The sequence below is a fragment of the Arctopsyche grandis genome, chromosome 3 (assembly GCF_051622035.1).
Source record: "Arctopsyche grandis isolate Sample6627 chromosome 3, ASM5162203v2, whole genome shotgun sequence".
Classification (NCBI taxonomy): Eukaryota; Metazoa; Arthropoda; class Insecta; order Trichoptera; family Hydropsychidae; genus Arctopsyche; species Arctopsyche grandis.
Window position 1 is genome coordinate 16,078,254 of NC_135357.1, and position 15,796 is coordinate 16,094,049.

At 32.7% G+C, this 15,796-nt stretch overlaps 1 protein-coding gene across 1 annotated transcript in view; it reads right to left on the reverse strand.

The window, feature by feature from the left end:
* Positions 1-149: 149 nt before the first annotated feature.
* LOC143909393 (uncharacterized) overlaps positions 150-15,796 on the reverse strand; it is a 76,782-nt gene continuing 61,135 nt past the window's right edge. The window contains exons 7-9 of the mRNA XM_077427356.1: positions 10,179-10,440; positions 507-582; positions 150-409 (exon numbers count right to left, since the gene is read on the reverse strand). Coding sequence (XP_077283482.1) covers positions 172-409; positions 507-582; positions 10,179-10,440 — 576 coding nt within the window. The 3' untranslated portion in view covers positions 150-171. The remainder of the gene's footprint in view (positions 410-506; positions 583-10,178; positions 10,441-15,796) is intronic.

Sequence of the window (15,796 nt, forward strand, 5' to 3'; positions counted from 1 at the left end):
GGGTTAAATTCACTGTTAGGTTATACAATGTATTATAAATCAGTCATCAAAGCAAACTTCACAATAGAATTTCTACGTGTTATTTCAGATTAATCTCATCGCTTACGCGTGCAGATAATAAGTTGATCCCTTGTTTTTTTTTTCATTTTAATAAATGTAATGTATAATTTATTAGAACAAATCTTGACTTGAGCAATTGTACGGATCTGGCGGCTTCGGTTGTATGGTGTCTTCGTACGGCGTCAGTCCGGCAGCTTTTTGTTCATCGCTCACTTTCTCAACAGCCTCCATGACTCTTAGCAGATTCAAACCGGCGAGCTTTTTAAGTTCATCCACTGACCATCCATTTGCCATTAATTCGGCGAAAAGCAAAGGATATGAAGAAACGTCATCCAAACCTCTCGGAGTGCTGAAATTTTAAAATTTTCACAAAATTATAACACAAGATATAAAAAAAAATAATAGGATTTGAATTATTCCATGATATTATTAGTCACGATACTCACTAGTTGATGCCATCATAACCGGCTCCTAGGCCAACGTTGTCAACCCCTGCCACCTCTCGTATGTGGTTGATGTGTGCTGTAAAAAAGATACCAAGTCGACCGTAAATTTCGCATTATAAATATGTATATAAAATGTATTATATAAATTTATTTCGCGACCATTCTTCACACCCTTCACATCCATCACGCATAAAAAGAGGAAACGAACTCACAATGCCTTTCTTCAAAAATCTCAAACAAAAAAAAAGAAAAAGGGCGCTCGCTTAATGGAAAACCAGCTTAGTCCGGAAACAAACTATCTGCATCAATCAAACCGCAAACTCGTCACGGTCCCAATTCTTTAATATCTGAACTCAATAATGCCATCAAGCAGAGCTGTGCGAATTTTTTTCAATGCGTAAAGACATTACCCACTCCCGATATGATCTGGGAGTCATTCATTTAAAATGACATACATACATATACATACATATGTATGTATGTATATATATAGAAAGATCTATAGCATATACAATCGTGGTTAAATGTATTAGGCATTTGTCGAAAATGCTTTGAATCGAAAATAAAGTATTTGAAACAGCCACTACCTGCATCGCATCATACTTAGAATTGTTCTATTGTTTAATCATAATTTCCCTAACTTGGATTATTTAAAAACAAAAAAAAAAAACGAAATTTTCCATTATACGCAAATCAGTGTATCGAGAGTAGTATATCGTTTCCGTTTTTGATATTTTTCTTTTTTTTTTTTTTTTTTAATTCAAAGCATCTTTTATCATATTTTTAGCATTTTTCAATATCTTCTTTTATTGAAAAATGCTAAAAATATGGGAGTCAAGCGAATGTAACATTGCCCAGATTATTTTAATACATTTTTAAAGGGTCGGGATATATAAAAAATTCCAAACAATACAAAGTATCGCGTTCTACCATCCAAATGACATTAAATAGATATAGTTAGATTGGTCCTATATAAAATCAAATAAAAAACGAGAAGAATAAGCAGGAAGACACTGTGTCAAGATCTCATTTTAACGGCCATGTCTTTCGAAAGCTCAAAAACGAACTTTTTGAGCTAGCTGGAGAAGTGAAAAGAGAATCAAATTAAAAATTTTCTTGGCAAACCATTGGAAGACGTCTGATGGAAGCTTTATATTTGCATATTTTACGCAAAATAAAATTATTGGTTTGTCATATATTTAAAAACGCCGTACGTTTAATAAAACTAAAAAGTTCATCGTTTGTGTCGTAATTGTTTTTAGGTTGTATATTTTTTTGCGAGGACGGCTTTTATGGTGCAATTATTTTTATAAGGACAAAGGTGAAATGCTTTAAAAATACGTTTTGCATATATTTGACTTCTCAATTTGGCGAAAAGGTCGGTTGGGTCCGCAGATACAATGTGTTCTTCTCGACAGGGAGGAAAAATTGAGGAAGTAAAACCACCCTGCGGAAATTTCATCCCCATTAGCGATATATGAAGCGACCGGAATAAATTATTGGGGAAACCCTCACACAATAATTATTCACGACCTTTTCGAGGGGACGTTTCCGGGAAATTCGACTGAAAACACTCCCACGAAATGCGATTAAATACATTTATACATATTTCTTCAAAATAAAAATTGGAATATTCAAACGTATTTAACTATGTACATATATGTATGTACATGTAATTATTAACAGTTATAAACTTAATAAGATTATACATGACCGTGTTATTATATAGACACATTTAAATTTAAAATACTTTTTTAATATAATACGAAATATAAAAAAACCTCGTGGTTCATTTTTTTTCTTTAAATTTCGTTTTCTTAAATTGCATGAAAGTTACCGGAAAACTTTCCCCAAGGGCCTCTTTCGTTGGAAGCTTTTCATGTAAAGTATTCACCTAGTCTTAAGTTAATATCAATTCTTCAACGAACATGTTCATTCCGAATAGACGTGTAATTATCGTGACATTAATTATACATCAGAGTAAGTGACACGCTTAAAATAAACAATAAATTGCTTTGGATTCATTCTTCAAGTTGAAGTCAACGTCGTTATCAACTCTAATGCACCCATAGCTGAAAAAGTTTTTTTAAAAATGTGATTTTATATACATACATTATAAATAAATGGATCCATCATAATCCTAGAAAACTATTTAAAATTTATGATTTATTTAAAATTGCATGTATATATGTAGGGGTTCCAAAAAATCGCCCGAAAAAAAAGCCGGTTTTCGTTTTTTTTATAAATAAAAAGCCGGTTGGTTGGCTTTAACCGGTTTTAGAAAATTAAGATTTACAAACCAAATTTCAGAAACAAATTCATTAGAAACGGCATATCACAAACACGATAATAATGTTTTATATATGAAGTTGGGTAGGTCATTGAAATTACATATTTTCAATAATATTTTATCTTCATCCATTACAAATCTCAAAGAAACCGCCAAGTACCTTTTTTTTATATTCAAAGAAATATACGCCTTTTACCTAAGAGAGTTTAGATATATACATTTATTTTGATCTTTCATAGAAATTTGAAATTCATAATCGTTAATTTTGAAGAAAAAAGCATTAATTCAAGAAACCTTAAAAAGCCCCTTTTCTGTTTTTTGAAATATGGTCAAAAATCCGGCTTTTCGGATTCAGGTTAAACCGGCTTGGAAGCCCTAGTATGTATGAGTTTACATACTATTTCAATGACAAACAGAACTTATATAACTGTACTACTTGTATATTTATTGGCATTTCAAACATGCTCTTACATATTTGGGCGATGTCGGTTTTATCTGCTAGTGAACTTATATTTTTTTTCTTTAACATTTAAGTATAATATAACATGAAATCAAATTTGTTATATACGAAAGAGGATTTTGGCGTTTTGTTTTCCTCAAATGTTGCTCACAGTCGGCTCATTTTCAACGTTTAGTCCTGCAGATAAATAGCCGAGGGTTTCTTCTTAATTAGGTTGCGGATTTTCCCTTTTCACGAACAAAGCCCACAAGGAAATAAGCTGAAACCCCGCGAAACGTTCACGCACGTGTTTACACGGCTCGACGTAACGAAAACAAGTTTGGAATTGTAATTAGCACTGGAGACGGCATGGTTAAGGTCACTACGAAATGCTTCTCGAGCAAGGGATTGCCAACTCGTTACTTATTAAAAAAAAAGTACCTATGTATATATTTTATTGTATTAGATTCATAATTTAAAATATACCCAAATAGAAATACAAAAACTGAAAAAGCTACATATGTGTACATAATCAGCGGTATCATAAAGTTTCTATAACAGCAGGATTTCAACAATAAAATTATTTCTCTATTTTTATTTGCAAACACCAAATTTTCAACCAAATTCATCATTCCATAAGAGTGAGTAGCAATAATAATAAAAAATAAATGATTATTTTACAGACGACGTTCGCTAGAATTGAGTCTCATTTATCTATGGCCATTAAAAGTGGCTATACTATAAATAATTTTGGGTAATAAATGAACAGTAAAGATTCAAGCTCCAGATCCCCATTATATTTGTATTAAATATATGTAAGAACACACAACAATTATGAATATTTTACATTGGGATTGCATTACCGGTTTACCGGAAAATCTGTACAATTTCGCCATCGGTTATTACCGTAAATTATTTTATGAAGAATTTTGTCCAAATACAGTCATATTATTGCATTAAAAATCGACCCAAATGCCACATTATGGATCGAGTAGTCCAGAATTTGTTTATTTTCAGTATTGAATGTCCAAAATGACTAAAAATAATAGGTCAGGATAATAAGCGGCATGTAAAGCTCATCATATTTCTCTTTTCTCATAGATATTTAAGTTTTGTACGGTAGTAACACAGTAATAGTAACCCATCGTAATGAGTTGTAGCGAGAATTCTGTCCGTTTGACAGTTCTCTTGTAGCACCACCGACGCATTCCTAACAGTCGCTACACCGATAAATGCTTGATTGGCAATACAGACCAACCAAGTCGTACAAGACGGTTGTTTTAATTATGATTATTATTTATTACGAATGGACTTACTGTATTTGTATGATATTATTAATCTGAGATTTATTTTTAATTGTTCAATTAAGGTTTACATTTTTAGGAAAAGTAACCACGTTCAGTTCTATCTATTCCACGATTTTTTTTCATTTACCGGTAAAATCCAGTAAGCCGGTAGTGGGAGAAAATATTTACCGTTTATAAATTAATGGTCAATTGATGGTCAATTGCAATTGATGGTCAATTGCAATTGATGGTCAATTGCAATCCCTCATTCGATATGCATACACGATACATGGGTACGTATACATATGTATATTTTCTCAAGAATATTTCACTATCGTTTATTTAAAAACTCATTTATGATAATACATAGACATTTATGAATATATTTGATTTTGATTTGAATTTTAAATGCTTTTTATTATTAATAAATTACTTTCGCAATACACCTTACATATATGTTTATATATTTTAACAGCTACTGATCATTTTCTATTTGACATTTTTATTTTATTTTTTTCTAGTATGTAATTATACCTAGTATTATATAATTTGTATGTTCATTTACAGCACAATCGATATATTTAACACGCTTCTAGAAATTTTCAATTTTGAACACAGGTTTCTGGAAACTGGAGATGATAACTTTGCTTTTATCGTATGTGCATTTTTTTGTGAATTAATGCAACATTGTATATTTTACAAAGTAGCTCCGGGTTGTTGATTTGCTGAAAATAATTGTTTTTCGATATATTATTTTGTTGTTGATTTGGCTTTTTTCTGAAAATTTGTTGAATTCGATACTTTCGATTCGAATTTCTATTTTTCAGATGAATAAAACAAATTATACGAATTTGTATAAACTGAAACATATTAATATCCTTCATCCAATTAGACAAAGTATTCATTAATTTCCAAGGTGAGAGTAATCATAATAGATAATCAAATCCGTTTAGGACTCGTCCTAAGAACTCCCAGTGGAGTTTTCCGTGCCGGTAATTTGATCGACCTACACAAAGACACGTAAGGGCCAAAACGACTTCGCGTATGACCACGTGCCAAATATATGAGGTTTTGCTGTTTTGGGCAATAGAACCTTTGATATGTCGTAAAATGCGCACAAGAGCGCTTCCGCATCCTTTCTCCAAACATATAGCACGTTTCCACGAAACTCCTATATCTTAACATATGTACATACATATAAAGATGTATTAATAATAATTTATACAATAACAACACTTTTATTGCACACTTTTCATGAGAAATACCAGGGCTTTACGATCTGTTGCTGACATCAGCAGACATATGTACATACCTACATACATATGTATATGTATGTACATATGTATATAATGATATCGTGTATTATTACAAGATTATCTGTATCTATGATATGTATGTGTATTTAATTTACTTTTACCGTTATAGATAGTAAAATTTAATCTGAACCATCTTTTACGAGCGTATAAGAAAGGGAAGTCGTGCAAATTATTATCGGCGTCACGTACAGCAATAAAATTGCGAGACTAATTGTTTCGTTCCCAGTCTTTTTGACTACGATTGTACCCTCTGGTCGTCAAGTCGACACTCAAATCGACCCTTAACCAGTTAGTTAAATATTTCAACGTTCGAGGAAGCAAAGTTTAATTTCTTTTCTCGCGAATTTTCAAAACGTCTACGAGCTATTTATGTGAGTGGAAAACTTTAGGAAAACTTTTCTATTTATCCACCTCTTCCTTACATCCGCTCTCAAGATCCGCCCCTTTGATACTTTCAATCTGCATTGAGTAAGTTTGAAGTTTTCACGAACATTTTAAAGCTTTCAACAATAATCAAGTAATAAAAGCTACGTTTGAGCCCGTCTCTATAAGGTAACAATTAACATTTGATCGTACCTCGGAGAACTCTTTGATCGTTCCGGTGCGACATCGCAAAAATAATTTATAAAATTAAATTCGCAGTTCAATTTATATTTACATACAAATCGGGTAATAATAATATCGAACATTATTTACATAGGATAAAAGGTGAAAGTTTGCCTCTAAAACATCATAATATGTATAAATTTATTACCCCGCAGGATGTGTAAATATTATATAAGCATACATATTATTTGAATAAATCCTTTGGGTCTGCCTTTAAAAATCGATAATTTAATTAATTTCTGTTCGACCATTCGTTCGGACAGTAACGAAGCAGTGTTCCACTTAATTGAGTTAAAAACTTATTAATTGATTTATAACACTGGATTTTGTTTGATTCGATGAATTTTTGTTGTCATTTAAAAATGATTAAAATACTTTGTGTGTGAATTCTTTAGAAATACATTAAAAGCAATTTAATTTTACAATTTAAATGTCTTCTACATATAAGAAATATAAAAAGCAAAGATATATAAGCAAATTCTGCAAAAAAAGAGAATTCAAGTATTTAAAATTAGTGTAATCCATAGAGCATTTTTTTTTTTGAGAATATGTTTTGTTTGGTATCTACATAAATACATATGTATGCATGTATTTTTTCTCGTGTAATATGTGTATATAAATACATACAATGAAAAGGAGAGACGATAACCCTTGGAGATATTATCACACACAATTCCTTGAGTGCTTTCATTTGAAACACTAGTATTTGCGCGAGGTAAATACTTTTGCGTTTTTGCCAATATTCCTCATATTGGTTCGCTTTGTATGACTATAGAGTCGGAAGTGCTTTTTCAACATTGCACTCATCCGGTTTTATTACATGTTTTCTTTCGTACAGAGAAAATATTATTGTTGAAATTCCCGGCGCAAACAAGTGTGATCATTTTTAAATTAAATCTAAATTTAACTCTTCTGTTATAATGAAAATTTTTCACGTGGTCAGATTTTAAAAAATTTGCACGAGATACATTTCATAAAATCACTCTATTCTGAAATATACGTTTGAGACACATAACTTCCGATACACCTTTTTAAATATTATAAATTGGACACACTCTCAGCTGATAAGGTTGTGTGAATACTTCGATGTATTTACAAATGTATGAATGTACGTATGTATAAGTATTTAGGTATAATAGTTTTCAATAGTTTTGATTAAAGTCAACGCAAGATTCAGACTCAATCACGGAAATAATGTTGAATGTTGCCGGTAGATATTCGAATTCAGGTGGATGTTTGAAATTGATCGTACATTAGAACTGTCAGCTGAAGTATGTTCAAATATTGATTAAAATCACGAAAGTTTATCAAGGGAATGTCACGAAATAGTTAATGTAGTAAAACGTTACAAATTTTTTTACGACCGCATTGTCTGTTGGCAGAAATTCAAATTAAAAAATATATATAATTCTGTTCGGAAAAGCTCCCGCGAGAAAACGTTATTTTTCCGCGTATCCTCGACTTTATGCTCGAATTAAACAAACACGCCACAAACAAAGTCGGCCGACTTTCTAATTAGAATTTTCTCCCTTATCTTGCCGACGCGCCCCTTGGTCGAAATATACTCTATGTATATTATATGCATGAATTTATGTATCAAATAATTAAGATAAGTGCGAAGAGTTGCGGAAACGTGTGAGAAGCGCCCTTAAAGTACGCTAAATTTTAAACGGCCTAGCGCCCTTTTCAATGTCTGCATCTCGCTCTCACTCGTGACGTCACTCACGCGTTTGAAAGAGACACAAATAGCGAACACACGCTCGTTTAATTCGGCCACGCAGATAACGAAGATGCGCGGCAATAAAAATAAATAAAAATAAGCGGTGGCCTCGAAATTTATTTACATTAAAATTTTACACGATTAGATTATATCTGTATATTAAATTGCGACGGAATAAATCCAATTATTTTGGCAAAAAAAAATTCGAAATTAAGAACCACGTATTTTTACAACACAAATAGTATAAATACTCGTATAAAGTATACATTGCGTAGGCTTCTGTGATTTTAATTTATTTGAAAATTAGAATTTTTTTATTTTTTTTTATTTATATTTACCATTGTGCCGTTACGGGTTTTTCTCCTATGGTGACATCTATGGTCAAAATTTTATATAAATACTAGCTGAACCTGGTATGCGTTGCAATGCCACAATAACGCATGCAATTTACATTCCCGTTCTCGATCCCTTTCCCATTTATTTATTTATTTATTTATTTATTTAACATATTAGCCAAAGTGACATTACAGAGATCTCCAACGCGTCACTGTGGCCGGTCATTCAGTAATAATAACATCATAACAGTAATAATAACTTATAAAAATAACAATATTGACACAACATCATTAAAATCATAAAATCATAAAAAAAAACATAGATAAAGTAATAACAATCATTCATATTTATAATAGGCAAAATCAACCACTGGCATTCCTCAACAACCACTCAACCAGATTAGTATATTTTATATTGAAGAGGTCAATTTCACCAGAAATCCGGTTGAGCAGATATATAGCCCTAGATATAGGAGCCGTTGTCAACATATTTGTGCGAGCCACAGGAGGAACAAACAAATCACGATATCTCAAGTCCCTGAATTTGCTAGGTGCATTAAACCTAAATTCATTTAGAACCTGAGGATTGTGAATTATCCCATTCAACAGCTTAAAAAAGTGCCTTCCCAGTAACATATTCCGACGAGACTCCAATGAGTTGAAACCTAACGCCCCTAATAGGAATGCACTAGGATATAGCCAAGGATAATAACCATACTGTTTCAAATAAAGATATCTGAGAAACCGTTTTTGGATTCTCTCAATCTTCAATGAATGAGTTATATGGGTAGGATTCCATATAATAGAAGAAAATTCTAGAATACTACGTACTAAAGATTCATAAAGAATTTTAAGCACCAACGTACTCTGGAAAGGTTTGCTAACTCTTAGTAAGAATCCCAGCATTTTTGTGGCTCGCAAACAAATATTGTCTATGTGTCGGAAGAACGCAGACAACGAACACATTTGTTTATTTTACCCTAACAACGCAGGTCGCGACGCAAAAACATTAGAAATTATTGCGTTGCAATATCACTCATTCCCGTTTTTGGACGTTTTTTCACAGCAAGCTTTCCGGACATGCATACAATAAATCCTGAAAGTTCCATCGTTCCATTGTACAATAACGCATGCAATTCCCGTTCCCGTTCCCGTTTCTCGATGCGTTTCGATAAGTGAATGTTTCAGTTTCAAATTAATACTTAATAACACTGTTCGACAAATGACGACTTTTTTTTGGGTTCAGAGACGAGATATGACTTTTCTTATAGATGTATGCCCAGTGAACACGAGTCTGATAATAAAAAATGTTGATTGGCTCGAGATTCGGAGATACATGTATATTTTATTTAAATCGCGTGATTTTTCTATATCTTGGTGTTGTTCGGTCGATGTCTCAAAATCTGTCAATTTCCTGTTCAAAATGAACATTAGAATTTATAGTCGGATATTTTATTTTTCATTCTGATAGGAAACGATCGACTTGGATTCACATATATCCAATGTATGACTAGCAACACTGAGCCAGGGATTAAACTCGTGACCCCTCAGTTGATAAAATTATACACTAAGAAATGAGTTCTGTTGTTGGTTGCTTGTAAATAACTTTAAAAATAAATAAAATACATTTTATTCTAATAAATCTTATATTGCGTATTAAATAAATTGGTTTTTACTTACCTATAGCGTCTTGTACGGTTGCCACAGAATTGCATGTGAGAAATTTCGAATAAAAGTTAACCATAACCAGTCCTCTATTGGCTGCAACTCTCCTCAACATCGAATCTGGTACATTCCTCGAAGAATTGCATAATGCATGTGCAGAAGAATGCGAAAATATCACTGGAGCTTTCGATACGGCTATGGCGTCTTTCATGGTCTTTATCGAGACATGAGACAAGTCCACTATTATACCAAGTCGATTCATTTCCTTGACGATCAACTGAAATGCAGTAAAAAAAACAATTTATAATAAATTTAACTTCAAACGCCATAAAAGAAGCCTATTATTGCTACAAATCTGTAAAGGGATGGAATTTTTTACTTGAAAAAATAAATGGCTGTAGACTTGTAGATCATAAACTGGAAGTTTTCAACTGTCTAATTTACAGTAAAAAATACGATCTCCGTAATAAAGGTGACGCTTTGAAATTGTGCTTTTGCAACGAATCGAAACCGGTCGTAAAAAGCGCAAAGCACAAAACAAACAGGAACTTTCGCAGTGCAACGGGCGATCGTTAATTCAAAGCTCATTCGTTCTAAAGTCTAAACTAATTAAAGTAGTTGGATGGGATACCATGTACCTCCATGTACAAATATATGTATAATACTTTGTGAGTGGGTGTGCGTTGAAAGTTTTGGGACTGACGCACGGCGACAGTTAAAGTTTGCCCGCACTCAGGTCACACTATTTAATTAAATAATATATTTAGTTAAAGAAAAATTTAACAAGATTTTCTACTCCGTCTTGAACAAAATACGTTAGGAGTAGGTATGCTTACATATTTGTTGAAGCAATTTTCCACGAAGAAAACTAAAGAGGAAAAGCAAAACATGCCCCCAAGGCGACATTTCTTGTATTTTTTCCTCGTTTTAATTTGTGAAATATTTACAGAATTGCGGTCAATCTATTTTCAATACAAAATCTTTTAAAAATTAGTCATTCTGAAATTATTTCGGAAAATTCTAAAAAATATAACATGTAAAAGACATACATATTTAATAACACTTTGCTTTACTCTGCTAAAAAAAACCGCTAGCCACTGTGTTGGACACCAAGCATCCAGTTAAAAATGTGTACATTAAGTTAAAATAATGCTAAATTTTCTAGGTTATTTATTCTAATTATCTATAAAAATCATTTTATCATATATTAAACGTCGAATAATATAAAATAAGAGCAAGAAATGAAAAAATAACGGTTTAAGTAGAGCTGTCATTCCAAGGCGGATGTCATTTTCAAACTGACCGTTGAGTGCGGCATATTGAATTCCCCTTCTCTCTCTCGCATCTTTGAGGTACGTGTACAAGGGGCTTCTCGCGAAAATAATTATTTCTGTTGGTATTTATAAATGTTTTTATTCCGAAATGACATAATTCGAATTATAAAGGTTTTTACGAGGAATACATAAAATATGAAGACCCTGTATTCAGCATATTTGGAGATATAAAATAAAATATGTCCTGGTCACTCGCCATCCATCACAGCGCAGTAAATGTTAAATAGATATTATTATTTCAAAAATATAAAAAAGGTTAGCTTTATTTCATTTAAAAAAAAAATCAGCCAATTTACATCTAAAGTCAGTCAACAGCTCGGTACAACACTGCACGGAAAAGACTTTTATTCATATTAGACAGCAGAGCCGCAAAACCTTCACACGCATCTCGCTTGCACGCGTTAGTTCTACATATATAGTAATATACGCTACTAGAAGTTCCGCGGACACTACGTTGCGATTCTCTGCTATACAGCACCGCCCGTTCGGCACGTTCATACTTGTTTTGGATGACTGCAAGGCAAAATTGGCTTACATATACATTACAGAGCGCGAAGATACGGCGCAATATTGCTCGTATCGTCTCGTCAAATCAATATCCTGCTCCGAAAGTATTCGTATGCATATGGCGACACTAGCGTTAGTACTGGTGCATTCGCCACTATGAATTCCATAGTGGGCGAAGAAAGCCGGTTCTGCTTAATGTATTTCGGTGACATGTACTGATGATTAATGTGTATAGATCGTATAGGTTACTGCTGTTTCGGATACACATTGCGGAAAATATGAATGTGTTCATTTAGAATGTACTAAATAATATTTTTCGTACTGTAGTTTACGTGTAGTTGCCGGCTGAAGCTGTACAAAAAAAATAAAAAATCGAAAGTAAATTTTTGCTTGACTTCATCCCTTGAGAAATTGATCCGATCAGATGATGTGAATTAATTGGCATTTTTAAATAAATAAACAATATGAACGTGGTGACCAAAAATGTGGAGAAACTCAAGCCAATAAGCCGTTAAAGTACCAATAGCATAAAGGCCTCCATGTTCATGGTACTTTTATTTATTCAAATTGCGAAATGCGTAGACGATGTGGGAGAGATATTGTCATAGGATCAAATACATAAAAAAATCTATGTAACATATTTATTTATAATACCTGTATTTGTTGATAACGGGTGTTTTAATATACAGTCAAAGAGAACGAACGACAGTCAAAGAGAACGAACGACTCATAAGCGTAGGTATTATTGATTGACACTGGAGCCATTTTCAGATTGTCGATTTGCATTTCAAATTTGCCGTGAAATCCCCCGCTTTCGCAATGAATATTTTATCAAATTTTAAATTTCGACGCGACAGTTTTATTGATGGTAGTTCGCTATAGGCGTGACGATTTTCTCGTTGTGTCGAAACCTGAATACGTTTTACGTTTGCTCGCTTATCGTGACTCGGTGATAGCGGATGTGCATCGGTCATACAAATGTGTACATATGTACATACATATGTGCTCGATATGCATAATGCAACGATTTCAAATTATCTATGCATTCGTGCGAACGCGAATCGCGCAAATGAGTTCGGTCGTTAAGCTCAAAAAATATTTAGTATTTAGGCTGCGTTCAATATTGAATATGTTGAATTTTACATTATAAATGCACACCTGTTGCAAATGATTAGTGCTGAGAAAAAACAAAACTTAAACATATTAATAATATACATATGTATGTATATGGCTGGGACTGTATAGTAAAAGTTATATTTAGTGGAATCAAATCCGTCAGAAATATCCAAAATTCATATTACTAATCAATTATTAAAAGTGACGCTTTCCTTACGCAAAATGAAATTTCTTAGTAAAATGGTTTTATGCAGATAAACGCGTCACGAAATCTTTCTCAAAACTATAGTGAGACGCAAGGAAGTCGCCTGTGACTTCATTTCCTTGAGAAAATCCTCACAAACTGAACTGGAGTCTTATCTGGTATTTACAAGGCCGAAAAGAGGGGAGAGAAGACGGTAGGGATAAACGGTGTAAACGAAGCCTGCAAATTCCCGTCTGCCCAGCGGTGTCGAATTCATCGACAAACTTCGTCTTAAACAGTAAATTATTTCAAGATTTTATGACGACTTTATTATATGTATATGAAATTCTGACGGATATAGATTTTTTAAAATATAACATTTTCTACTTTATTTTTGAGATAAAACCACGACATAAAAACCTGCTCTGTTTAAAATCATCATTAATCAGAGATTACCTCACGCGTTTTACTATTTTGACATTCTGAATTCGAATATTCGACATGAAAACAATTAAAATGTAGATATTCTATATTTTGATTGCCAATCACATTATTGAAATCAGCAAACTATCATATATAGGATCTCCAATATTTATTGGGTATAATAATCATTAAAAAAAATTTAATAAATATAATATGATACTATGAATAAGGACATAAGGCTCTTTGAAGCTTGTGGATTGTTTATTTTATTAAATATGGAAAATACCGTTTAAATATGGATTTTCCACTAACGATTAATTTATTTTCGAATTGGAATGAGTAAAACATACAGATTTATTATCTCCCATAAAAATAAAACAATTTTGACGTCAAAGATAAAATATTTTTAACTATGTATGAGGAAATACTAAGATATTTTTGGGTAAAGGTTGAATAGGATATACATAGTATGTATGTACATACATACATACATATCTACCTTTTTTACTACTTCGACCCAACAATTTTTAAGACCCTTTTAAGTGCCCCTGAATAATTGATTAGAAAATGTCGCTTGATTAAGGGTATTTTTTAAAAGATTTCATCTCTTATAATAGTTACTAACACCTGTATAGAACATACACAATGTATATGAACTGTGTTGTTATCTCTCGAAAGCCGGTTTTATTCATTTTATTTGATAAATTTTGAATGTGTTGATTGAAACTGTATTAGTGAACAATAATAGTAAAAAATCATAAACTGAGTTTATCGTTGGAGACTTTTATGTGGAGAAATACGCTTCTTTAACTAATGTGAACACTAATTTATTTTTAATTGTTTTAAAAAATATGAATATTTAATTGAAACTGGTGTAAAAGAGATTTCACATATTACGTTTCCATTTAATGTTTTAGGGAAATGTTAAGGTTTAATTTTATAATAAAAAAAGTCTTAACGTTAAATCTGATGAAAGTATTGGCTAGCTGTCTTATCCGACAATTGGATTAACTTGAACGAGGAAAAACTTTATTTTACCGAGTTTTTCTCTTATAGTCGGTAATTAATGGATCGGAAAAGCTCCATGTTATCTGTACAATTACAGGGGCACTTTAGTGTGTGTGTATTATATACAAAATATATTCGTATATACAAACATAATCAAGCTTAAGTTTACATATTATTAAAATAAATGATAAAGCTCACCGAGCGAATTTAAGTATTCAAATATCACTGCAATCTCAATTGAACGAATTTCCGTATACAATTCACCGCGTTTTTGAATATTGGTATGCAGAACGCGTTCATTTGGATTCGTGCGTGTGAAAATTGGAGAAAAATCGAAATTTCACGACACTTTCAAATGCAATGTGACCCTTTGAATCTCAATGAATATTTTCAAATGTTCCTTTCCTGCTGCGAGAATATTATAAGTATGCTAAATTTACTGCGACGTTGCTTCCCCGCACTTTGTCGATAAATTTAGGAAAAATAATTTCAATTAATTTTAAAAGCCCACAAGCCCACGAGTCATTATGGTTTTAAGGGATGTATCGATTTTGTTTTTCTTGTGTTTCATTTAATATTCAGTATCGATATTCTTAAGGAGCTAATAAAGTTTTTAGCGCTATTCAACAACTCGGGTCACGACTCAGGGGTATTAAAAACGGGGTCCGCTCTGTGAGGTATTTAATAACGAAGTCTGACCGAGCTGGCCGTAAATCTAAATCCGGTCCAGTGAAAAACAAAAGGACCCGAGGAAAAAGTAGCCCGCGGGCACCGTGATGACCAACATTTTCATTTGTTAGCCGGACCCCTTTCCGGAAAACCGAAAAAAAAACAGGGCGGGAAAAAAAATGCTAAAGCGACCGAAGGGCCAATGAATACCATCAATCTGCGGCACCAGGGTCGGAGTCTGTGTTGTCCAGGGGACGGAATCGTGATACCCGAAGGTATTTTGTGGGGACATTCGATAAAAAGTCCATCTTCAATATATTAACTCGATGCCCGTATTACGGGATATAAATATAGGCGAAACCGTGGAGCCATAAAAGAGATTGGATCGAAAG